Here is a 25,613-nt window from a genome sequence, read left to right on the forward strand (position 1 = left end):
GCTTTTCGGACCCCCAGATGCCAATGCCACTCGTGGTGGCCCTCCTTGCGACAAGCTTCTTCGGCAGAGATTCCTACCCTAAGATCCAACGTGTCAGTGCGGCGCCATGATCACATGGCCACCTTATTGCTTGAACGCAGTAACAGTTTGCAGCTTCCTTAAATTCATTTGCCTTGAATGCTGAACACTGCCTGTCTTTAAAATACATAGACATCATATTAGCATGTCATTGCCTGACTTTAAAATGGTCGCGCTTCAAATCTTGTGTGATTACTGTTCTCTCTCTAGTTATGTCGGGAGTGGTAACACTTGCTTGTAATTAGTGGTGTTGTGGCAGTTCCTTACATTTCATTTGGAATGCCCCAGTACACATTTGATATCTTTTGACTCAATGGGTGCTAGTGTCTTTCGATACAGTTTGCCTTAATGGGCGTGATGCGAGGCTTGCATACCAGGAGGAGCACTCCACCATGCCACTGATATCATTACTGGGGTGATCCTTTTTGGTCTTTCCCACATAGGACCTGGGGCCTTACTTCCTGGTCTTAAAATGGCTTCTGTCGGGTTCCTTTCATACTAAATGGTAGTCTTGTGCCCAGGTCGCAGAGTAGACCTCTTTCTGCTACCTGCCTATATCTTCCTTGATGGGCCTCCCATAGCCCTTTGTGCCTTCCAGTGCAAGTCTTTAGAGCCAAGACGAGTTAAGGGATGCCATGACTGTAGTGAATTTTTAGGCCATAGTCACTGACACTGCACTGCACTGCAAGATCTCTGCGCCTCACAAGTGCTCACCCTTCCACTGAGAGACCCAGGAGTGATGTAATTTTCTCCCACCCCCTGATTCCCCTCTTCTGGGCTCCTATCCCCACTAGGACTCTTCCTCACAATGAGACCCCAATGGTTCCAATGCCTTAATCATTAATTACCCAACTGACCTCTCCAAGAACGCGGCATAGAAATACAAACATCGCATACTCAAAGCTAGAGCAGAAACCCTAATCTCAGACCACTACTTCTACACCAGCAAAGGTTCTCTGGTTAATGACCTCATCTTCTCTACTAGAAAGCGGGCCACCATGGACAAGCACCTGAACATGAAAAATCATATCAGCAATGTATGCAAAGGAGCAAACCACTTGATGAGGTCACTCAGAAATATCAAACCTTTCCTTCCTCTAAATAATTTCAAGCAGGTGGTCCAAGCGCTTGTCTTGCTGAGGCTAGACTACGTCAGTGCTACCCTCTGTGGCCTTCACAAATACCCTCTGGCTCCACTAAGGGCTTCACTTAACTCTGCAGCTTGACTGGTTACAGACACCAAACGAAAAGAACACATATCCCCAATCCTAAAATCCCTCAAATGGCTGCCCTACGAAGCACAAATTCACTTAAAGATTGCTGGTCTTACACACAAAGCCCTTCACTTCAACACTCCTACGTATCTTGCGCAAAAACTTAAACTATCCTGTGGTGTAAGAGCCTCAAGAAGCGCCTCTAACTTCCTCATGAAACCATTCATCCTTAACAAAAAGAGAAGTTGTCACCGAGACTTCTCCAGAGCTGCCCCTAAGATATGGCACTCTCTTCCACCGGAAGTTCGCAGAATCTCCTCATCATCGGCATTGAAAGTGGAAGCTAAACAATTCCGAATGATCAAATTCCTACCTTAATAGGGATAGACTCACATGCCCGTTGACATTGCTACTACTGCCTTAGTACTTCCATCTGATACTGCTCCCCCTTACTGCATACTGTGTCTCCTCCTTGCTGCCCCCCTACACCTGTTTATTGTATTATCCTCCTGGGTGCAAATGTACTGTAATATGCGACCATCCAGTGTTGAGCATCCAGCCATCCATCCAATCTGTCTGTCGAGCTTGATATATTGCTAACAGTCTATCAATTTATATAGTGCAGTATTTACTAGAAGGGGTCTCCCAAAGCTCTGGTACAGCTAATATTATTGGATTTTTTTGCAGCTTCTTACAAAAGACCCAGAGTGCCGACTTTCAAGTCTCTCGGATATACAGAGCTCCCCTTATTTAGCCGATATGAATTGGGACTCCGTTCTGGAGAAGACTGTGACGCCGGGCTTTGTTCCAAATGTGAGTCATTATTTGTATTAAACAATAGTTGTCATTCTGCTATTGAACTTTCCGTCCTTTATTTATTTACAAGAACGTTGTATGGGCTAATATGCCTACAGTATGTTAAAATATGTAATCATTGAATTTTGTACTAGCTTGATGGCAAGAGTAAGAAACGGTTGCAATGGAAACAAACAGTGTTGGCAAAGGTGAAAAAGATTCTGACGGTACAGACAAATGTTAAAAAATAAATGTGTATTTTATGCTTCGTAATTTTGAACATCTTTTATAGGTACTTCCCATGGTCTCTGCTCTGGTTTGATTCAATAATATGTCCTACTGTGCATGGTTGCCTATCATGCTGATGGATCACAAAGGGCAGTAAGGATTTTGAAACTCATCAAACATCACAATTTGCCTATTCCTTTAGTTGATCCTCACCTCCTCGATATTTTTGGCATGGCTTAATCATTTTTCACCATCACTCCCTTATATGGTGTTACAACTGCTTTAATATGTTGGGCCTAGTGTTCGATTATACCTGAAACTAATGATAGGATTTTCAATGGGTAATGGTTAAAGGTTTGTCAATGAGTGTAAAGCTGGAATTGTTTATGATGTTACTTGGAACATCCTGAGGTGAAGAAATATTGTTCTTGTTGTAGGGGTTGGCTTGTTGAGCCACCAAAAAGTAAGACACACTCAGGTTTGGGATAACCATATACAACATGTAAAAGGCCACATTACATATTGCACATTTCACCATAGGATATTTTAGTGTTGGTCTTCCTGCAAACCTGACTGGATGTTAATATGTGGTGACTTGGCAAGACCAACCTTATATTTTTTGTCATCTAGCAATTTTATGGATCCTATTTTGCAATAGTTTGTTATAATTTTTTTATTTACTTGTTTTCAGTTTAATATCATGTCTTCTTTTTAGTAGGGGATCAGAGCACAGTGTTGTTTGCTCTGTTCAGGTGTTTTCTGTCAACAAGCTACGTTTACTTTTCACTTTTACTGTAGATGTAATTGTGGATGGGAATATTTCACTTTCTAGAAGCAGAGCCTAATTAATGAGTTTGCCTTTTAGAATACTGTTACGTCACAATCATGAATAGCAGTTATCTTTTCGTGGTTATAAATAACTTTGAAAATCGTGCTGTTGATAATTGCGTAAGTAGACATAGCTTAGACTGAAAGGCATTTGGTTCCAATTGATACACTGCACATAATAGAGGCAGTGGATGATAAAACTGTTTCAAACATTTAAGTATAGCTTACCTCGTGAGTGGTTAGATTTTGATGTAATTGTTGGCCCCCCAATTTCTAGTGGGTCTAGGAATGTCTAGGGTTCTCAGCATGGCAACTTTATAGACCTACCGCACCCCTTCTTTAAGGCATTGTTTTGGGAATAAGAATTGTACATGCAAAATTGCAATCTTTAAAGTCTCCCTATAAAGGCTTCAGTTTAGAAATAGCTTTCTCCTTTTGAAATATTAGCCCAGCTATCCTCGAGGCCTACCTTAAATTCTCCGATGTATTTTTAGTGTTGATAGATTCTATAACCATATAGAGATTATGATTGCTCAATCAATCTGATACCTGGTGCAGTAGTTCCATTTGGACAGGTACATTCTGTGTCCCCAATTGAGTGTGCAGCTCTTCAGAAATATTTTCAAAAGAATTTGAACAACGGATAAATAACATCTTCAAAATCTGGAGCTGGTTCTTCCTTTTTATAACTAAGAAAGTTAACATAGAACTGTGACCTTGCATTGAAATAGGAGGTCTCAATCAATATATCTCCTTTCTCTTATTACTGAAATTCAAAAGGCAATGTAATGTGCAGGGATTTTTATTTTACAAAATGTAATCTTTTAAGGAGCTCAATCACTTACTCTGAATCAAATAAAGTGATGAGTGAAAGCTTGCTTTTACAAAAACTATTCGGGCACTTTGAATACTGAAGTATGCATTTTGGTTTTAATAAGGCACCAGCAGTCTTTCACTACTTGATGGACTCAATTTTCTCCCATCTGCTCCCCCTCACTGTACTTACCAATCTTGATATTTTCATGTTTCTAAAGATCCTGCTAAAAGTGATAAACATGTCGAACAATTCTTGGGCAGGTTACTCAAATATCAGTGGTTGGCTACGGCTGAATGGTATTCTTTCAATCAGACTTCAATTAGTTATTTGGGATTTGTTGTTTTTCTCTGTTGGGATAGTCATGGATAGCTATTCTGGAAGAGGAGACATTCACATCTATCTATTTTGCTAGTTATTATATGAAGCTTTCAATTATTTTGCATGTATCGCAACACCAATACCTGCTCTGTTAAAGAAAGGGAATTATTTTATCTGCACTCCTGAAGCCATTAGGTCTTTTTAAGAGTTAGAAAGAAGATTCACCAAGATACCAATTCTCCAACCTAAAGCTTACAGGCCTTATATCCTTTAAACGGATGCTTCTGACCCGGGATTCAGATTCATCAAGTCACAGTTCAGACTGACAATTGTAATCTTCAAGAAGTCCAACAGCAGAATGCAGTAACAGCATTCAGAATTCAAATTCAATTGGAGGAGGAAATGCATTCTAAGAACACACAAGGTTTGTAGCAAATTATCTATTGAGACAATGCCCAGAATGGTCCTTTCCTTTAAACAAATACATTATTCTTTTATCCTCCTTTTTCCTTGCACGTGTGACAAACATATTCTTTGAACTTGTAAAGGAAAAGGTAAAGAAACTAGGCATGTACTCCTTGTATAAAGAGAAAAGGAAGCATTTTTTGATCAGAGATTATTTATTTATTCCAAATAAAAAAAGTCTGATTATTAGTCCTACAGATGTGCCATGATTCCACTACAACAATGCAAAAGAATATTGAAGATTTTGAAAATTCTGTCAACAGGATGTTCCAAGGTCGGCAGCTGTAACCACTATGTCACCTGTCCTTCCCTGTATCATGGTCACAGTTGATTAAAACACCAAGCATCACTCTCCCTTGTTCACACTTCCTACTGCAGGAAACACACAAGAATATTTCTTAATGACAACCTTTTAGACTGCATTGGCTTCCTTCTAAGATAATAGTAATTGTAATTGTAATTGTAATTGTAAGTGGATTTATAGAGCGCGATTGATGCCCGGGGGCGTCCAAGCGCTAAGGGACCAACAGATGATTAGGCAGAGGCGGGGATAGTACCAGGAATTACTGTGGGGAGTTGAAAAGAAGAGTCTTGAGCTGTTTCCGGAATGAGGTAAGATTGGAGTTAGCTCTCAGATGAAGGGGAAGGGCGTTCCACAGCTTGGAGGCGTTATGGGCGAAGGTCCTACCACCTGATCTGGCTCTTTTTATACTGGGTGTGGTGGCAATGAAGGTCTGGGTTGACCGTAGGTTTCTAATTGGATGGTAGTGAGAGATTAGGTCGCGGGTGATAATGGGGCCTGTGTCCCAGAAGGCCTGGTGGGCGATACACAAGGCTTTGAAGTGGATTCTTTGGCGGACTGGCAACCAGTGTAGACTGGTCAGACCAGCTCTGATGGATTGTCGGCGTGGGAGCTGGAGCAGTGTCCGGGCTGCACAGTTCTGCACTGTTTGAAGTCTCCGAAGTGTGTAGTCTGGTGCCGCGAGATACAGGACGTTATTGAAGTCCAGGCGGGACTGGATCAGACCCTGGATGGCCACCTGTTTAGCCTCCATGGGTAAAATAGTGGAAAGTGATCCTCAGTTCATATCTAAATTTCACAACCAAATATGCAAAGAACTAGAGATACAGACAACTGAATATATTGAACGACTAAAACTGACACTACATTTCAAGCCTTGTAAAAGCTTAATAGACAAATTGGAAATCGTCATTGCCTATTGAGAAATTTACCTATAACATTTCAATACATTCTTCTTTGGGCTTGTGTAATTTTTTTGCCACCCATGGATTTAATTTATGCAAGGCGTATGCATTGATTTCCTCTTCACAGAAAGCTATTCTGCAGTTCACGAAAATATAAAAACATATGTGAGACCAGAAGACAACTTCTCAGTAATTGGGAAAATACACTAGAATTTCAAAGCAGAGATACAAATGAGCACCGCAGACCAGCTCCTAATTACAAGATCGGAGATAAGGTTGCCTCTCCTGTAAAACTTTTCTATGTATTGTCCATCAACCAACACAAAATCTGAGATATTATGCCTCATTTCCCATATTATTAATCCAGTCACTGTCAAACTAAGACTTCCCTCTTACTAGAAAATACATACTTCTTTCCATCTATACTTTATAAAACCTCATACTACTTCTGAAAGATTTTAGGGCATATTCACAACGTGTGATAAACATCGCAAATGTAGCTTAACACAACTTTGCATATCGCAGTCTATCACGAGCAAAGAATACTGCCATAACGTCCAATTCCCAACCTGGCGGAACCATGCGATAGTAGCAGGATAACGCGCCACATGGCCGCGTAAAAATGTTGCGATGTTCCAAAGCGCGATACAAAAATCAGAAACAACCAGCAACAGGCCTGCAATCCCATGCGCTAAGAGCGAAAACGCACTATAAAACCGACAAAGAAAAAATTCAAATCAAACTGCGTAGCACCATGGGTACACCCAGACCGAGTGCAGGGGACAACTGGAACCCCAAAAGCCCCACAGAGGACCAGCCAGGAACCCCGTGTTCGGGGAAGGGCAAGGAGAAGAGGAAGAGGAAGTCAGGCTCAGTCCGCAGGAAGACCGTATCATCATCGTGAAAGTGATAGAACACTACCAACAACTGTTCATCACCTCCACTGCGGCACTGGCACACCAAATGGAAAAATGGCAGACCATCGTCAACAACGTCAATGCAGTCGGAGTGTCGAGGAGGTCAATGGAGGAGGTGAAGAGGCGCTGACATGATGTGCAAAGACAGACCAAACAGAAACTCGCTGCCAACAGGAAGGCAGCAAAGGCAACTGGAGGTGGGAATCCTGCCTCACAGGAGGAGCTGGATGAGCTGGAGGAAATGGTGGCCACAGTCACCAGTGTGTAGACGGTGGCAGGAGTTGGGGGTCTGGACACAGCTCAATATGACCTGACCCAACAGCAACAGGGTGAGTAACGCCCAGGGACTGGGGGACGGGGGGCAATGGGCACATTGGCAGACATGCACAATCATGTGTAGCACACTGTACACACACAATGATAGTGGAACATGTCCCTAATACCCTTGGCACACTGCAGCACACATAGTAACACCAAGTAGGCCCCTTTCCACTATGTGAACATATGGTCCCCCTCCATATCACCAACGACACAACCTACCCTTGCATATGTGCTGAATCCAGAAAAGCAGAGGCTGTGTGAGCCAAACTGACTATGCAAGTGACACTGCATGACCTATAGCATGGCTGCAGTCAAAATACATGACATGGCGCATGATTCGACATTGAGGTGGCCCAGTGTGGATCACATCCGTAAAGGAGCAGGTCACACTCTGACACATCCACGTGCACCTACAACCCATAACGTCCATTACACATCAGCAGGCAAACAATGCACAAGACCACAAATTCTGTCCAAGAGCCCAAATGACCTAAGTCGCAAACATTACAGCCCCCGAAAAGCACACAATTCAAAGGCACACCGCCTCAAAGGGATAAGCGTCCGTGAAATCAGAGCTGCAGGGGCGACTCTCCCATAATGCAGCACACACACATAGCAATCACAGCACATTAACACTGACAGCAATGTGGTACAAAGTGCAACACCTACATCACAGGAAAGAGGACACAACAGATTCCGTTTGTGCATAGTAACTGGCTACTCACATCTGGCATTGTCTGACACTGTGAGATGATAATGTACAATTACAACCACACATCCATCATGTAGTCAAAATTCCCACTGTCTGCCATCAAATAGCCAGCTCCACCAAAGCAGTCACAATGTACATTGTCATGCAGTCTGTATGTAAAGATCTATAAAGCGTCAACATACATGGGACACTCTGTTAACCTGCATCTCCCCATTACATTGCAGAGGGACAATCAACACCTACTGCAGAGCAGACCACAAATCTCATCAGTGATGATGAAGAGGACAACCTGCATGTATGCACAGTCACCCTTCTACGGCTAATGCACAGCCTCCGCACCCCACCCCTGGGAGCAGGGCAGCCCAGCTGCTCTGAGGTGACCCTACCCCCTGCACAGACCACACAGCAGGAAACGCACACCACCAGGGCTGTCTCCCAGGACCTTCCCGGACATAACATGGAGTTCCAACGCCGTGTGTTGGGTTGCCAGGTGGAGATGGCTGATCAGCTGTGGGTATGATTCGAGCTTGTGGCAGCCAAACTCGATGCCATACATGGGTGTCTGAGTCCCATCAGAGACCACTTACACTCCCTAACAGACACCCACTGTCTGCACCATGCTCCCTGACAATCCTTAGCTGACATCACTGGGGCCATTACTCGGATACTAGAACTGTCTAGTCAGACAGGCACCAGCGATGACAGCACAGAGTTGGCACAGATGCTCAGGACAATGGAGACCATGGAGCAGATGCAGGCTGGAAGTATGGCTGCCACGGCTGAACACCAGCGAGATGTAGCTGGGATCTTCCATGCCTTGCAGTTCCTCATCTTGCCATTGCTGCCACTGAGCCTGTCCCAGATAACTGCTGCAGGAACTTCGACACACACATCTCCAACCCCTGATGTGTCAGTGGCACACAGTGATGCAGTGCTATCACCTTCACACCCTGATGTGTCTGTGGCACACAGTGATGCAGCCCTATTACCTTCGCACCCTGATGTGTCAGTGGCACACAGTGAGGCAGCCATTACACCACTACACACACACCAGACACAGAAGAAGTATCAGAGGAGTAAGATGTGGATGATAATTAATGTGTGAGGAAGGAGGTAGTAGCATCCATCCCCGTCATATGGCCTGTCCCTGCCTGGTTCAGCCCTATACATCATGCCCTGGGACAACACCTCCCACTGACCCCAAAACACACTGCGACACTCACATGGACCACGACATGGACTGCCATATCTTCACTGGTTGCCAATTACACAGCAGTCCTACTTCCTCTTCCATTTCACTTTTCAATCCCCAAAGGACTCTGGTTGGCCCACAACTGGGCTACTATGTAATGTGGTCTTGGAATGGCCATGTACAGCTCCGCCATTCATCAGAATGTGAATAAAACATTCAAAATCACACAGATGCCTCGTGTCTATGTTTACTCAAGTATGAACGTATGGATGGAAGTAGAGCCGATGATTGCGCATGTTTGACCCTGAGCCGCATGGCCAATTAGATGACTGTGAAGGAGTGAACTAGCTGTGGCCTCATTGCACATGAACAACAATCTCGCAACCCCCCAATGTAGGCACACTTCCATGTATTAAATAGGGCTGTGAGTAGAAATGAAAAAAATCGGTAGCTGGCCAGAAGTGGTGTCCTCCATCACATTGCATACCTACTCACACGCATCTGTGTGGACACATTCTGTTTTGATGTATAACATTGCTCCACATGGCCAGAGTTTGGACACCATACTCACATTGCTGAAGACACACAAGTGCACAGGTCTGCCAGCAACTATCCCAAACACAATGTCTGGCTCACAAAGGTGGAGCTGTCAAAAGGGACCCACCCCCCATTGTACATGCGACAGTTAGTCCCTCCCTGTCACAGTTAGACACCAGTGAATTGCATAGACTTTATTGACATGTGCATGTCAGTATGGACAAGGCAAGGGCCACAACATGCAGAGAAATGCTTAAGACACTTACACGCAGCATGGGAACATTTCGAGGTACAAGAAATGCGGTGGCAAAAATTTACACAAAATCATTAGGGATGGCAACGGTCTCAGTCCACCTTGCCTTGCTGGACGAGTCTTATGATGTTTGGCGTCTGCTCATTGCCCCGTGTGAGGGGACACGACTCACAGCCCATGGGATCTGCATAGTGCGGTACCACCGGACTGCGCTGACTGTCTGCTGTGCTGACAGTGAACAGGTGAATGGGTCCAACAAGGTCACATGTCGTGCTACATTGCCATGTGTGTACTCTCCCCCCAGCAGTATGTCCAAATTGGGAACGTTGCCAAATGACGCAGTGCTGCTCTGACCATGGAACTGCATCGCCTTGCACAGGTGTGGGTACACAAGCGTAGTTCCACGTACATGTATTCTGAGTCTAGATGAAGGCAGACATGTCAACTGTTGTGGTGGGATATGTGAGCATTTCCCAAGATGCAACAAGGTGTTGGGACCTGTCGTGTGGGTGACAATCCGATGTGGCTGAAGGAACGTAGTTACTCGTCCATGAATGCAAGCGCAGCTTCATAGGCAATCTGTTCCAATAGTACATCGTTGCCGAGCTCAAGGAACATCAGGGAGAGCCAATCCATTAACTGATCTGGGCATGTGTGCTCAGTCCACGCCGTTTTACCAATCCGCAACACAGCCCAATAGGGGAGCACCTCGATGTGGTCACTGCACACGAGGAGTTCTGCAATCTCCCATGCACAACTGCCAGCACATACGCCAAAGATCAGTGCATCCCATGCACGGGTATCCCGGTGATACTCCTGGTTGTGGGCCAACAGGGGGCGCACTGTCAGGTCATAATCCAATTCAGCTACCGTTGCATTGGATAGTCAGCCCTCCATGGGCCACTCAAATGTGCATGATTGACAGTGGAACCAGGGTTGGACGCAGGTGACGTAGGCAAGATGGAAACTCAGACGGAAACTGATTCGCAACACTGCCATTGGTACAGACCCCAACAGATGCAGCATTCGTGCACGGTACAGTTCCACGTGGCAGGGGTTGTGCATGTGCCTGGGAATGCCTGCCATTGCGTTTGTTGGTCTCGTAGCACCGGCAATCCTCAGACCAGCAGCAGTTTGGTGGACGATATGCCACAGCTCTGGGCAATCAGTCGTTGTGAGTACAATGTTTGGACGTATGGGTTGGTTTTAACCAATGTGTCAAGGGCATCCCTTGGAGGTGTAGCTCCTGCAGGGACAAGTGTGTGTGGGGTGGGGACACGTTGGTCTTTCATTAGCGCAGTTCGTGGTGTGGGAGTCGTCGGAGGCTGGTATGGTATCTCACACAGGGTATGCCAGCCTCATTCAGGACCAAGGTCGGAGGTTTGGTTGTCCTTCTGCCTTGTGTATTGAGACAAAGGAGCTTTCATACCTAATTTCAGTATTTCTACTGATTGCATTTCTTAAATTTGATGTGGCCTTCATGCTGACTTTGATGCCATGCCTGTGATTTAGGGTGCACCTATTATGAAACACACGCAGCAGTTGGCATGTATGAATGAACTAAGGGCCTGATTGGCCTTGCACTCCTTGTTCAGTCTCTCTTTATTTCTCTCTCTCTCTCTCTCTGTCCTTTGATGAGTGCCTGACACACCTTCTTATCTTGGATATTGTCTTGCAGGCTGTGGCTCACAGATTGTCCAGGGATGCCCCACCATGACTCTTCAAAATAGTTGTTTGGAGACAAATCTGAATGTGATATTTTGTTTGGACTTTCAATGGTGAATAAATGAATCAGGTTTTCTGTACTCACATGTATGTTGATTGTTGTGATTGTGCGACATCAGGCGGATACTTTTGTTCATGATTTTGTGCCGTTGATGTGCAGTATCTTGGTCCGGGAAGGGCCCGGGGGTTAGGGGTGGTTCTGGTGATAGTGGCGGTGGGTGTTGCGGCCCTCTTGGGTGTTCGGCCTGCATGATCAGTGGCTCCATGGCATCTGTTGTTCTTCAGGTGTGGTTCTGAGCTGGGTTCCCTTTTGTGGTGCAGGCTGTTGTCCGACTTTACACCAGGCCAGAGCAAGTTGTTAATTTCCTGCTGCTAACGTGCCTTATCACATATTTTGTGATCCTATCGCTGATCTGGCTGGTCATTGAGAATGTTGCGGAGTGGTGTTGTTGTAGCCTTTGGCACGGGAACGCCTACTCTGCAACTCATTAGCAATAGTTGCCGGGGTCATCTGTGGTGATGTTTTTTGCAGCTGCTATTGCGGGTAAACTGGTGATATGGGCTGTTAGCACAATCTTGTAAATGGGGAGATAGATTTATTGCGACTTTGGCTGTGATAAAGTGCTGATAACTTGGCGATAGTTCCTTGAGAATATGCCTCCTAGAAAGAAGAGAGTTCCTGAGAACATGCAGTAAAGGAGATAGGTGGATCAAGAATTCCTAGATGAACTCTTCAATTTTTTAGTTGACTGTAATATCTTGAAATCCATCAACTCTGCTTCACGCCCATCATTTTAAACAGCAATTGTCCTTCAACAATGTGGGCAAACATGGCAATATGGTTAAGAATACAGGTGCAGCCAAGTTGATTAGACCTAGATGGAAACCAAACTACGTAGTCATCTCTGATCTTGTTTCCAAGGGTAGGGCAACTCACACTATTTGAATGTTATGCTCTGTAGCTCAATTTGGGGGAGTAGATTTCTCTGTTCTTCAATACTAATGCAATGCAATACAACCGCTCTGTGCATTGCAGATTTAGCTGTGGATGGCTGGGGAGTATCACAACTGGTACTCTGGGTGTTGCCTATTGCCAATTATTGGGATTCCTACGCTGCTGGCCATACTTTGAGCTCTGCAGTAGGTGGCCAACCCCTGCTGCTCAAGTTCTTCAGCCATGCACAATGGGGGTTAATTGCAGGTACTTGTCTTCCAGAGTGGGGGTTAGCATGAAGGTCTGGTATACAACCAGGCCCTGCAACCAACCCAGTCTTGGTGGCAAAGCTCCAATGTGCATATCCTTTGACTATGATTAGCAACGATTGGGCAAATCATTGCTTCATGAAACTTGAGTCAGCTGAGGACCTGGCATCTCATGCACCACAGATGGCTATTCCCCACAGTCCACAGCCTTACCTTCCTCCATATACAGTGTTTTTTTTTATCATAGACCAGGATCTGCAAGCCTCTCACAATGAGCAGCCAACCCTTGCCACAGAGAGCCTTTAGCCATGTACAGTGGGCGTAGGCCCCAGGGACTGGGCTAGGTTTAAGCTCTACGTCTAACCCGCCATGTGTGGCCAATGCTACATGTGGCCGTTTGCCATGTGCACCAGTAGAGCACAAACCACTTTCTTGCCATTTTTGTCTGAATTCTTGAATGATCGATTCAGTGTACTGTGCTGGGTAATGGTGGCCACAACACAAATGTTTCTAAGGTAGGCAGACAATCAGAACAAAATCAGATTTGTGAATTCGGAGTTTGAATTGTGAATGCAAAATGCAAAACAGGAGATAACACTCCTTTGTCCAATTGCGTGCCCATTTGCATTCATTAATCTGGAGGATCCACAAATTAACTGTCCAGATAGCTCCAAAATGTGACCTCTCATTGCCCAGCCTGAATAAGTTTTATTAAATCTATGACATGGATTTACACCAATCTAAGCAAAGGCACTTTCATGAGTAAAGTTCTACTTTCATGCCAAATTTAGGGGCCTATTAGGATTGCGGTTTTTCCGCATCCTCCGGGCCGGCGGAAGCCACCGCCGGCCCAGAGGATGCGGAAAAACAGCAGCGGACCCACCAGAGACCCACCGCCACATTACGATGGCTGGTGGGTCCTGGTTTCCATCCGCAGCTATTCCGCCGCGGTTGGCTTACAACCGCGGCGGAAAAGCTCTAATATGGTGGCGGTGTCTCTCAGAAACCGTCCACCATATTAGGAAATGCTTGAAAAGATGCTTTTCCGCGGCGGATTTTCCGCCGTGGAAAAGCATGTGGAACTTCACTGCGGGGATCCGTTGCGGGCCCCCTAGGTGAAGGGGGGTGGAGGGTGCACATGGGGGGTACCTATGGTACCCCCCTGCATTTGTATGCAGAGATCGGCAGGCACCACGCGGTGCCTGCCGCTTTCTGCATGCAAATGCAAAGTATGCATTTTTAACATTGCGGCGGGTGCAGCTTGAAGCTGCACCCGCCGCAATGTTAAGGATAGAGGATGTGACCGCCACCCTGGCGGTCACATCCTAATCTTCACGGGGGGAACGCCGCTGCCCATGCGGACGTTCCCCCCTACTCTATGGTGGCGGACGGACTCAGGTCCGTCCGCCATCATAATCGGCCCCTTAGTGTAATTTAATTCAGCCATGTTTTCTGTATTGATTAGCAAAGAATGCTAATGGAATTAAAATGGCAAATGACACTTTCGGGATCCCCCATTTTTCTTGGCAGCTGCATGACGGAGGCAACTTACCATGTACAAAACAAAGCAGATGTACTTTTAAAACAAAAATAACATTTTGTGTGCATTTGTGAAAAGACACCAAAGTTATTAAGTTCATGAATGGATGGAACTATGAGGGATATTATAAATAAGATATATATAAAGGGAAGCCGTGCACTGTGTTGTCATCAATGATGTAATTTCAGAATTTCAAATGCTGCATTGATGTTATCAAGGGTGTCACAAAATATGTAATGAGTGACGTAATATTGAAGGTAAGTAGCGGTTCGGCGCAGGGTGCAAGTAATAGTTATTTTCGGCCACTAGTTATAGTTACTTAAGATAACCAAAAACTGGTGTATTTCAGTGGTTTTAATTGTTTAAAATTGCTGACATTTTCACCTAACTATAACACCCTTTCAGATTCATACTATACCAAACTCGAACCACGATTTACACTTTTATCATGAATTTCTAGGGTTTGTAGTAATATAAAATAATATTTTATTACCATAGGTAATGCCAACCCCACGCTGTGCATGGCCAGGTCCTGTATCCAACTACCCACAGGTAGCCAAACCCTTTGGCAGTGCTCCGCATGGGGTTGGCCACGGGGGGTTTAGACAGCCCAACTAGAGGGAGGTCTCACTTAGGCGTCCCTCGATGAGTGGAGGCTGTGGGAAGATCTGCACATGCCAGCAAAACCCAAGGAATACGATGTGATTCGTATGTTAAGGGCTGTGGGAGTTTTGAGGACTGCGAATGAGTTTACGTTCGGACCTAGGATTGCCGCCTGGCCGTCAAGTTGGGCCTCATTTATATAGTGCCCTCCAATGATTGATTGATTTTCAACAGCCTGCGACCTCATATATTTAGATCTCCCAGCCCCCAACATACAAACAGACAGTCGAAGAATCATACTTGGGTAAATTGGTGTATAGAAAATGTTACATAAGAAGGTGTAGGTTTCACATATCATCCATACTGACAGGCATTTTTTTAAAGTGCTTGGTTTGGAGAAGCACAAACTTAGGATTCAGAATGTAACACAATGGCTAGGGTTGACTTTACTAATTAGAATGTATTTGTACACAACAAACTCTTTGTAGCAATATTAGTATAATGAAAGATGTGGGAAAAGGCATACCTTTCTAACCTGCACCATGCAGTTTTCATGCAGCTCTTTGATAGCAGATCATACCTCATTGTGCTGCATTATGATTGTACATTATCAATTGCATGGTAACAAAAGTATCTCTGTTTCAGAAGCAGTAACCCACTGAGCTAGGCACATAAAATACTGTTTTTTTATTTCCTTGGTACATGTTCTTGCAACAGACATATGTACCCTCTGTTCTACCTTAGATGAGTCAAAACTGCCAACAGACAAAACTCTTATCTCTCTACAGCAGGTACAGTAATCATCTAAACACTTTTTTTGCCTAAAAAGGTTGGATTAAAGGGAACTCTGCAGATGGTGCATTTGACTGTGCGGCACTTCTACAAAACCTGCCCTCAGTAACAAAACCCGCCCCCATCATACCGGCCCCAGGGAAAGCACCTGATGCCAGTCTGGCCTTGACTGCAGGGATGCAACAAATTTCCAGAGGCCTCTCTCCCTGCAACTGCTTAGCTTACTAGTTCCAATGGGATAGGCTCTGGGCCCTGATGCTGACATCTGTTGAAGCAATTCCTCAACACAAGTGGTTCCTCCAGGTCCTGGACCCTTGGCTTGTATTAGAGTGTGATCCTCCTGTCCCCAAACTGCAAGAAGTGGCACATGGAAACTTTTGGCAAACTTTTCCTGGAGAAGCGACAGAGACCTGGATTGCCATAGAAACTGCTGCCATCGATTTGCCAGTTGACTTCAGCCTACTGTTTTTCCCCACTGAAGAAGATCTGACTTCTAGGAAAGTTTCTAAATCCAAAAGTTGAGACTTCATCAAGACCACTGCAGAGTAGAATTCAATAGTCGTCAAGGATTCCCAGTGGAGGGACTTTGGACTTCGCATCCTCAGAGCTTTCCCACCTTCATCAATGATCTCACATAAACCCTGCTCTTCAGCAGATCACCATCATCAAGCACCACTTCAGATCTAACTTGCTCCGCTGACAACTCATTAACAACCACTTTTCGTCCAGAAAAATGTCGGTCCAGAGGTAATCTTTCTATGGGGTCGAACTTGGTCCCTGTATACGATCGGTGATCCATTGTGACCGGCTTTAACTTTTGACTTTGACTTATTCTAGAGCAACCAGATATCCTCAGTTATTGTGATTTTTGGCTTATTTTCAATTTTAACTTTAAAAAGTCTTGTGTCATGTTTTCCATGTATTGCTGTTTGAATACTGCGTAAATACAGATTTATTTAGTGACTTTAGTGGTTCACCATGACAGGATTGTGATTAGCATTTGAGGTGAGTTCTCACCCTCTCAACTGATACGCCAGTTTCTTACAGACACTAATCAGATATTATTTATTAAGCATCTTTTCAAAAGCAGGTCTTCTAGAACATTGTAATTGATGCTTTTTATAAGTAGATGAGGCCAGCTGCCTCCAATACCCACTACTGAGCTCATAATGGACTTTGAAAGAAGAGTGAAAATAGTGGTAGACTGAACTTCAGTTCTTAGACGAAAAAAAGCTGAGAGCAAAAAAACTCGAAGAATGGAAATGGAATCAGATTAAGAGCAGCATTTGGGATCCTAGTATGTGAAGCAGGAAGCAAACTTAAAGCCATCTGAACTGAGCAACGAGATGAGAGTGAAGTTGCACCATACCAAACAGTCTCCTTTTATATCCTTCTGGAGCAATGACCTAAAACAGATAAAAACACGGAAAGTATTTTTCCTCTGTGATGGGTGGGGATTTCTCTTTAGAAATATACAACATGGTAAGTTTTTCCTAAGGTAACATCCGACATGGCTAATGGCTGAACTAAAAGGAAAGGGTCTGGGTGTTGCCAGTTCCAACATCCTTCAAATACAACAACTGTGTTAAGTACTTTCAAAACCAGCACAGAGAAAATGTTCGATACAAGAAACTCTGACAACTGGCATGATGCAACAGTAGGATTGCCAGCTGCAAAGCAGCCCAGCTGACCACAGCTCAATATACAAATACTGCAGAGCAGCTTTGTTGCAGCATACCATTCCCGCCCAACAGAGAAGTCCACTGAGTCCCAATCCAAACTACAGAAAGGAATAACTTGCTAGATGGTAACATACTGTGTTGAAGAATGTAACCCTTAGAAACTAGACTAAAATTGACTACATTCTCCAATCTTTATTGGCCTAATCTACCTGCATGCATCTGTATTCTGTAACACCCCTCCCACATCCTCCCTGGGGTCAGGGCTGTTCACTATGCCCCCTCTGTGACCCTGCAGCCACTTGTTTTCGTGACCCAACTTTAGTGCATTGAATCCTGTAATGGCCAATGTGATAAAAATGTTCAGATTCTGCCAGCCAATCTGATTGACTGGATCCTCAAATCTGCTGAGAGTCAGGGAATCACACACAAGGAGAAAATGGCTTCTTCAGGATTTGTCTATTTTTTAATTGTTCATCCTTGGAGGAATTGAATCTTCAAAGAATTTGAAAATTGACAGTCAACCTATACAAATGTTCTTGGCCAGGCACACCAGCTGTCCATGCATCAATGCACATGTTTCTAGGTGTGATGTCCTCAGACACAGAATTACAGGGACTGTGCATTGAAGTCCTGAGGGCATATCATCAAGCGGTAGCGATAATTATCGCTGGCCGCATTTAGCATGCACAATTCTAACGCCATCTATTGCTGGATTCTATCGCCCGATCAGCGCACTATTAACAACGCGCATCGCCGAGTCGATAGAAATCCCCGCAATAGCAGTGATAAGCAGCAATATAGCAGGATTACCAGTGAAAAAAAAAAGAGGGAAAATATTGTAGTTAGGGAGATGTGGACTTAGCATTATGATCCACCTCCCATGATACATATGGCTAAGTCGGGAAATTAGCTGGCGTAAGAAACCGGCGATATACCCGGTTAGCGCTACTTTTTATGTCGCTAGACGGGTTAGTGATTTCCTTGTTGATAGGGAGAAGCTGTGTTAGCGATTATTTCTGCTAAATTTCAGTCGGGAACGCCTACTTCGCATATCATTAGCGATGCGAGGCAAGGCGCAAAGAAAACGGGCGCAAAGGCATGGATTCACGCGTTAGCATGTCCATGCTGATAGGGCGTTAAAATTATCGCCGCTTTTTTCCCGGAAACGGACGCTAAAGCAGCGATAATTTTAATGCCGGGCCTTGTTAATATACCCCCAAGTTACTTTAAGCCAAGTGATAACAGGCAAGTTGAAAAATAACAAATGGGTATTTCCTCCCAGAAATGCTGCTGCTTGTCATTCATACTGAGAGTCTTAGTGAAATGTGACCACCTAATTGTAAACCATAGGTGCAAAAAAAGCCTTTAAAAGCATCTAATTCCAATAAGACAGGAAATGGCAGATTTCCTCATCATAAAAGCTCAATCAAATTCAAATATGTATGAGCTCTTACTTCGATGTTGTTATCATATTGAAAATCATCCCTCGCGATAGATGAGAAAACAAATATAAACAGAAATATACTGATTTAATAACCGGCTATACTGCACAGTTCCTTGTACGTTTGGTGGATGTCACCTTGTAATAAATCGCTCACACTTTGCTTCTATATTTTAATTGAAACACTCACAGATTACTCCGAAGCAGAAATGAATGAAGACAAACAGTTTATAACTTCTTCTGAATTATTAATGCACGCATTTCTGTTTTCTTCACGTTTTACACGCCCATCAAAGAGAACATTGTGCTTTCCCAATAAAGAAATAGACCCTTGTGAAAAATAATAGTGTTTGTCAGGGGCAGCAGGTTGATTCTTTTAAATAAATATTTCCTGTTACCTTGGCTTGACCTAAGCATATCCATGCAAACAGGATGTCCTGTCATGTAATGCCAAATACACCCGAAGTGGTATCAACAGCATTGTGAACCTATGCATAATTGGTTTGTTTACATATCATTCCACAGATGCGGAGACACAGTACATGCATAGTAGGTGCTCTGCCCTTTGCATTGCCTTTGGCTGCACCTGCAATTTACTGGAGTCTCGTGGATTTATTTAGAGTTTGTTAGAGCAGATAAATTGCTATACACTGCCAATTCGCCCATCTCAGCAAACCTGTTGTTATTGGGGAACAACAGGTTTTCCAGCCTTTGAGCCTCTGCTGGTTCCGCCAGTGGACATCTTTGACCTGCCTTCCTGGGGACGATCACCCCACCCTGTATAAGGTGACATGGCCATCACTAGATTGTAAAGCTTGCGGGACTGCCGCACCACTGGCGGCTGGTCCCAGCACCACCGCCCGCCATCCTAATAGGCCCCTTAGTTTGTTATACTTCCATGCTGTAGTGCATTGTGTTCTGTTGTTCTGTTCCTACCTGACTATAGGCACTTTTGTAAATAGTTCAGGTGTTAGACTACAGCTTACATATTTGTTTTTCTTCAGGACTTCGCAATGTCCTGCAACTGTGGTTCTGTAGTGATCAGAGTATTGATTCAATTATGATTGTTTTTCTTCCCTCCCAGCGCATCCTGGATGGCTTTGTGGATTTCTGTGAGGCCCATGGCTTAGAAATCAATGCCATGAAGACGAAATTCATGGTCCTCAACCCCCCACAGAAATTACACTTCAGTCCAAGCATCGCACATACCAAATTGGAAAGGGTAAAAACCTTTGAATACCTGGGAATTGTATTGAATGATAAATTTACCTGGAGCTCTCACCTGGAGAGAGCCGCACTGAAATTGACCCAGCATTCGGGAGGCATAACGAAGCTCTTGGCAAACAACAAATCCACAATCAGGCCGATCGGCCCCCCACTACAGATCTACAAATCCCAGGCCAAGGGGGCTGTCATCTATGGATCTGAACTCTGGGGCCATGAGAATACATCAAAGTTGCTGAAGGTGGAAAACAAATTTATTCGTAACCTTGTGGGGCTACCACCGAGCACCCCCCTAGTCCCTTTGAGGATGGACTTAGGCCTATGCCCGCTTGATGAGGACCTGGCTCTACGCCCACTGGCCTTCTGGCGTAGAATATGGACAACTCCAGAATTGGCCAGTTACAGGGAAGGACTCCGGGAGGTTCTTGCCATGCCAGGCGCCGGAAAAATCAAATGGCTCAATTTTATTAAATTAGAATTGGAGGCCTTAGGTCTCTCAGCTATGTGGTCCGATCCCCAGAACAAGTGCCACATCCTCTCTAAAAAGGATCTAGCCAGGACATACCGAGAATGCAAACTTTCCCTGATACTTAACCACCAACATCTCGGGTCCTTGACAGCTTTCTTTTTCTCTCATAAGGTGAATTATTACATGGAACCTACTCTAGATAAAATTTATCCTCTTGTACTGAGAAAATTATATCTCCAGTGGAGATATGGCTCTCTCCCCATCAGAACTTTTACAATCAATTGGAGCCATGATCCAAGTAGTACCTGCCCAGCATGCAGAAACTCGGACGAAAGTGAGCTCCACATCCTCTTTTTCTGTCCAGTTTATCATGGGATTCGTAGGCACTGGATTATCCCCCTATGTAGGAATCTGGGATTCAAGAAGTGCCTGCTCGCTTTTAGAGTCCTAAAAACTGATTTGTCAGACCATATTGTGTTCACTATGGCCAAGTACATGGGCGCCCTTTGGTCCATCAGAAGGAAATACCTCAAAACATAGACTGAGTACGGATCTGTCTTTACTTTATGTGGATTTCTTTTTAGTATTGTTTTTATGAATTTTATACTCCACTGTATAAATCATTTAAATGAATTGTTTTATATGATGGTCTTTTATGGTAAAAATTTTTTACCGAAATAAAGATTTTTGAACTTTGAAATAGTTCAGGTGTTAGACTACAGCTTACATATTTGTTTTTCTTCAGGACTTCGCAATGTCCTGCAACTGTGGTTCTGTAGTGATCAGAGTATTGATTCAATTATGATTGTTTTTCTTCCCTCTCAGCACATAAAATGTTTTCATATGGTCTGGTGGCCTCTTTCCATTTTTCACTGAACTATGTAACTTTGTTATTTTTTAGAGTTTTGAAACAAATGCCTGTGAGGTATTAAAAGGCAGAAACTGAAGCATTTCCCATATAGCATATGGGCCAGATCGAGAGTCAGTAGAGCAATAAGGTAGGGTGTTCTTTCAAAGTAACCAATTGTAGACAAAAGACTAAAAACAAACAGTTAAAGAAAGACACATAATGCTTTTTTGACTTTCTTGAAATGATTGAGACAGATGAATTTAAGAATTTGGTTCGTTTAAAAAAAAACAATTGTTAATGTTTTCAAAATGTTAAAAGTTTTTATTCAAAAAGAAATATGTAGATAGCCTCCTCTTACCTGAACAAATTATGAGGAACTTTTGGGATACTTTTGATAGGTATTTAATTTACTTTGAAAAATAAAAACATTTGCTAATCAGATTGAACAGACCTGGAGACAATTGATAGTTGGGTATTATATACAGAAAATATATTTGTCAATTAGACAATCAGGTTTTTGTGAAGAATACTTACTCTAGAGATACACATTTTAACCACATTTATCCTTTCATCGTTTATTTGAAAAAATACTTCTTTCAAGATAGAACAGGGTTGTCCAACGGCACATAAAATAACAGATGTATTACGATTTCAAAGACACTTTCCAAGCAAGAACATTTTACTACTGAACTCTAGTAAATCTGAGATCTTGCTATTCGGTAAAGCTGAGGAGTTAATGGTCCACGGAGTGGTGGCCAGAAGAATTGGGGGAAGCCCCCATTCCAAACAAATGTGCTAAGGACCTGGGTGTGGTGATTGACGACAAACTCTCGATGGAGGAGCACATAAAAATCACCTCAGGCAAGTGCTTAGGCATAATGCGCAGGCTGAGAAAGGCCTTTCCCTGGATCCCGCTTCACACCAGGAAAGTTCTCATTCAGGTGCTTCTACTCAGTAGACTAGACTATGGGAACTCCCTACTGGTAGGGATCAGAGAAGATCTGTTATCACGGTTGCAGGTTGTACAAAACACAGCAGTGCGCTTAGCCCTAAATAAGCCCCCAAGAACCCCATCATCACCTCTATTACTGCACCTTCATTGGCTTCCTATTAGGAAAAGGTCAATTTTTAAACTCATATGCCTGGTATTCAAGCCTGTAATGACAAGGACCAACATATTTAACCGAGAAGCTGCAATGGTACTCCCTAGGGCGCCTCATGAGATCTAGCAGTCAAAGGCTGCTCCGTACCTGCCGAATCAGAAAAACCAAGATGGGAGGGAGGGCATTCTCTCATGTAGCCCCCGCTCACTGGAATAGCCTACCAGAGGAGCTGCGAGCATGTCCTAACCTGTCACAATTCAAGAAGCTTCTCAAAATGTGGCTGTTTTGTTAGAGCACTAGCCATCCAGTATTCTTCCTCCCAGGCGCTGAGAGATCCCCTCGGGGATGATTCGCTGTGCCCTACAAATATTACAATTTTAAAAATAATAATTTTACATCAAACATAAATGATTGATAGATGAGGAAATGATTGAGCTATATGTATCTTTTATTTAATACTTAAAAATGACATAACTATCGTGAACTAAAATATTGCTGTAAAAAAATATAAACTATAACAATATCAGATAAAAAATATCAAATTGCAAAACATCCTCAATCCAATAAAAAAAAGAAAATTAACAAAGATATCAAGACTAACCATATAGATTACAAAAATATTGCTCGAATATATTTCAAAATGTGTAAATATTAATCAATTTTAATCCCCATTAACAGCCCTTAAATTCACAAGCCACAATTAAAATATTTTACAAAGATACTTAGCATATGAACAAAAATAAAATATTCAAAATTATTAGTTAAACACTTTGTACTCACGAAACAACTTACAAAAACATACTACAAATTTAACCGATTACACAATTTAAAATAATATGAACTATAAAGTAACACAAACACGAAAAACTCGAACTACTACAAATGTATAAAATCATGTACACTTTGTACATTAATCTTTTAACATGTACGTATTATATCACCTAAATATAAACCTCAAGAATTCAAAACCACAAACTCAGTGTAAGGAAGACGCAAGGCCTTCTAAGCTACAACAGGCCAAAGCCACCCTATGCTAAATCAATTTCTAAAAATCCTTCAAAAAGATAAAAACTACCAACAACTTCAAATAAAAACTTAAAATGAAACCTAGAATGTTTTTTTTTCAAAAGAAAGAAATGTACAATATGCTATAACGCAAAGTAAAAGTCGTTATAAATAGCAAAGAACTACCGACCTAGAAAGCAAAGCAAAAACAATATTCTAAACCCCCCCACGCTCCAACACTAAAATCCAACAGCAAACACATACATAAACATATTTATTTATTTATACATTTGGCTTAAATTACCTTTATTAATCAGTTTTTAATAAAAATAATAAAACAAGATACAATAAGATTGACGCATACAATTAATTTAATTTAAAAGTAATTATACATATGTCATAAACACAGTAATACAACATTTAGAAACATGCCACACCAGCAAACAATTCTTAACAACTAAATACAAAATACATTTAATTTAAAATCGCATAACTGTAAATAACTTAAGAAGTAGCTGACATTATCGACCAGCGTTTCAAAGGTAAACCCAGCTTACAGTGTGGTAATCTATGTCTATTATCCTCCTCTAGTCCACAGAAAAAATATTCACAAAAAATGGATAAGTTAGCACTAAAAAATGCAAGAATGAAACTCCCAGAAAACAAATCCACAGAAGTAATCCATAGTCAATAACAACCTTAAAAATCCCAAAATAATTCAATTGAAACCAAAGCTTGAACAGAATAATGCAATAAACGCCACAACTTCTAGTACCTCGGAACAGACTAAGTCGGTGCCGGTCACCGCAGCGCAAAAAATCCTCAACAGCAGCGAATTAAATAAACCCCGCCCCGGCGATCTTTTCTTGGAGAACATGGAAAAAGCTGATGCCTCTAATGATGAGTACGAGGAACTGGCTGATGAGGAGGAAGACGGGGGGGCGGATTCTCCCCTGGACGCAGTGAAGCAGCTTGCTCGGAAAAAAGGATGGGGTAGGGCCAAAAGTAAGGTTAAAAACAAGAAGAATATTAGCCCCTCCACTCTTTCTACGGTTATATCATTTTCGAACACTAGAGGCAAACCTATCTTGGACGAGAGTCCACTGCGAAAATGGATCCAGGCCAAAGGGGGGGTCAAAACCATGGCATTACGGCTATCAAGAACTAGTCCGACCGAGCCGCTCCTTCCCTCTCAAGACGTGAGTAGCAATTCTATCTCTCCTAAATGCCTCAATCGGTCTCTTACGGATAGAACTTTGGATTCTACCATAGTAGAGGGGAGACACCCGCAGGCAGTAATGGAGGGAAGAGAGGGGGCTAATAGCACGGCTCCTACTCACATTGTTAGCACAACCCCTCTTACAATAGCTTCTACGCTGAGGTGAACAGGAATTATTGTATGGGCACGCATATCTCTTCAAAATCATCTTCTGAGACACTATCCTGTATGGATATTCCGCCTGGCCTACCACAGTCTGAGAATCCTTCTCTAGCTCTAATTCTGCACACACTGACCGAACAGCGGCACAAACCTCAACAACACTTTTTGCAGTTACAAGAAGATAATACCAAGATGCAAAATTGTCTACTTGAGGTTAATAGCAAAATGACCCAAGAGGTAGAAGAATTACAGCAGAGGGTTGTACTGGTGGAAGAACAGTCATCAGGTACAGAGCTAAAGTCTGCCCGCCATGACGAAGAGATCCGGGCTTTGCAATATAAAATCGAGGATATGGAGAACAGACAGCGAAGGCAGAACCTCAGACTCTTTGGGATTTCAGAGGGTTCAGAAGGCTCAGACCCTCGCGCCTACATCGTCAAACTCTTTCAGCGTGCCTTTCCCGACTTGGCGGACTGGGACTGGGACTCTCAACTGCAGAGAGTTCACAAACTGCCTTTAGTAAATAGAAACAAAGGAAGAAAATTCCCCCGTCCTTTCCTGATCTTTTTTGGGAATTTCTTACTTAGGCAGGCTATCTCTTTGAAAGCAAGATCTAACTACCCAATAGTGATAGAAGATGTAACCTTTTTTGTCAGGTCAGATTTATGTAAGAGCACAATGGAGAGGCATTGGAATTTACGACATTTAATTGAT

General features: G+C 43.2%; 1 protein-coding gene across 1 annotated transcript in view; it reads left to right on the forward strand.

Annotated features, from left to right (window-relative positions):
* The window catches only part of STK32B (serine/threonine kinase 32B), a 1,644,519-nt gene that overhangs the window by 1,275,853 nt on the left and 343,053 nt on the right, over positions 1 to 25,613 (forward strand). Inside the window, exon 9 of the mRNA XM_078678995.1 lies at positions 1,980 to 2,105. Within this exon, the coding sequence (XP_078535121.1) occupies positions 1,980 to 2,105 (126 nt within the window). The remainder of the gene's footprint in view (positions 1 to 1,979; positions 2,106 to 25,613) is intronic.

This window comes from Lissotriton helveticus, chromosome 2_2, assembly GCF_964261635.1.
Source record: "Lissotriton helveticus chromosome 2_2, aLisHel1.1, whole genome shotgun sequence".
Taxonomy (NCBI): domain Eukaryota; kingdom Metazoa; phylum Chordata; class Amphibia; order Caudata; family Salamandridae; genus Lissotriton; species Lissotriton helveticus.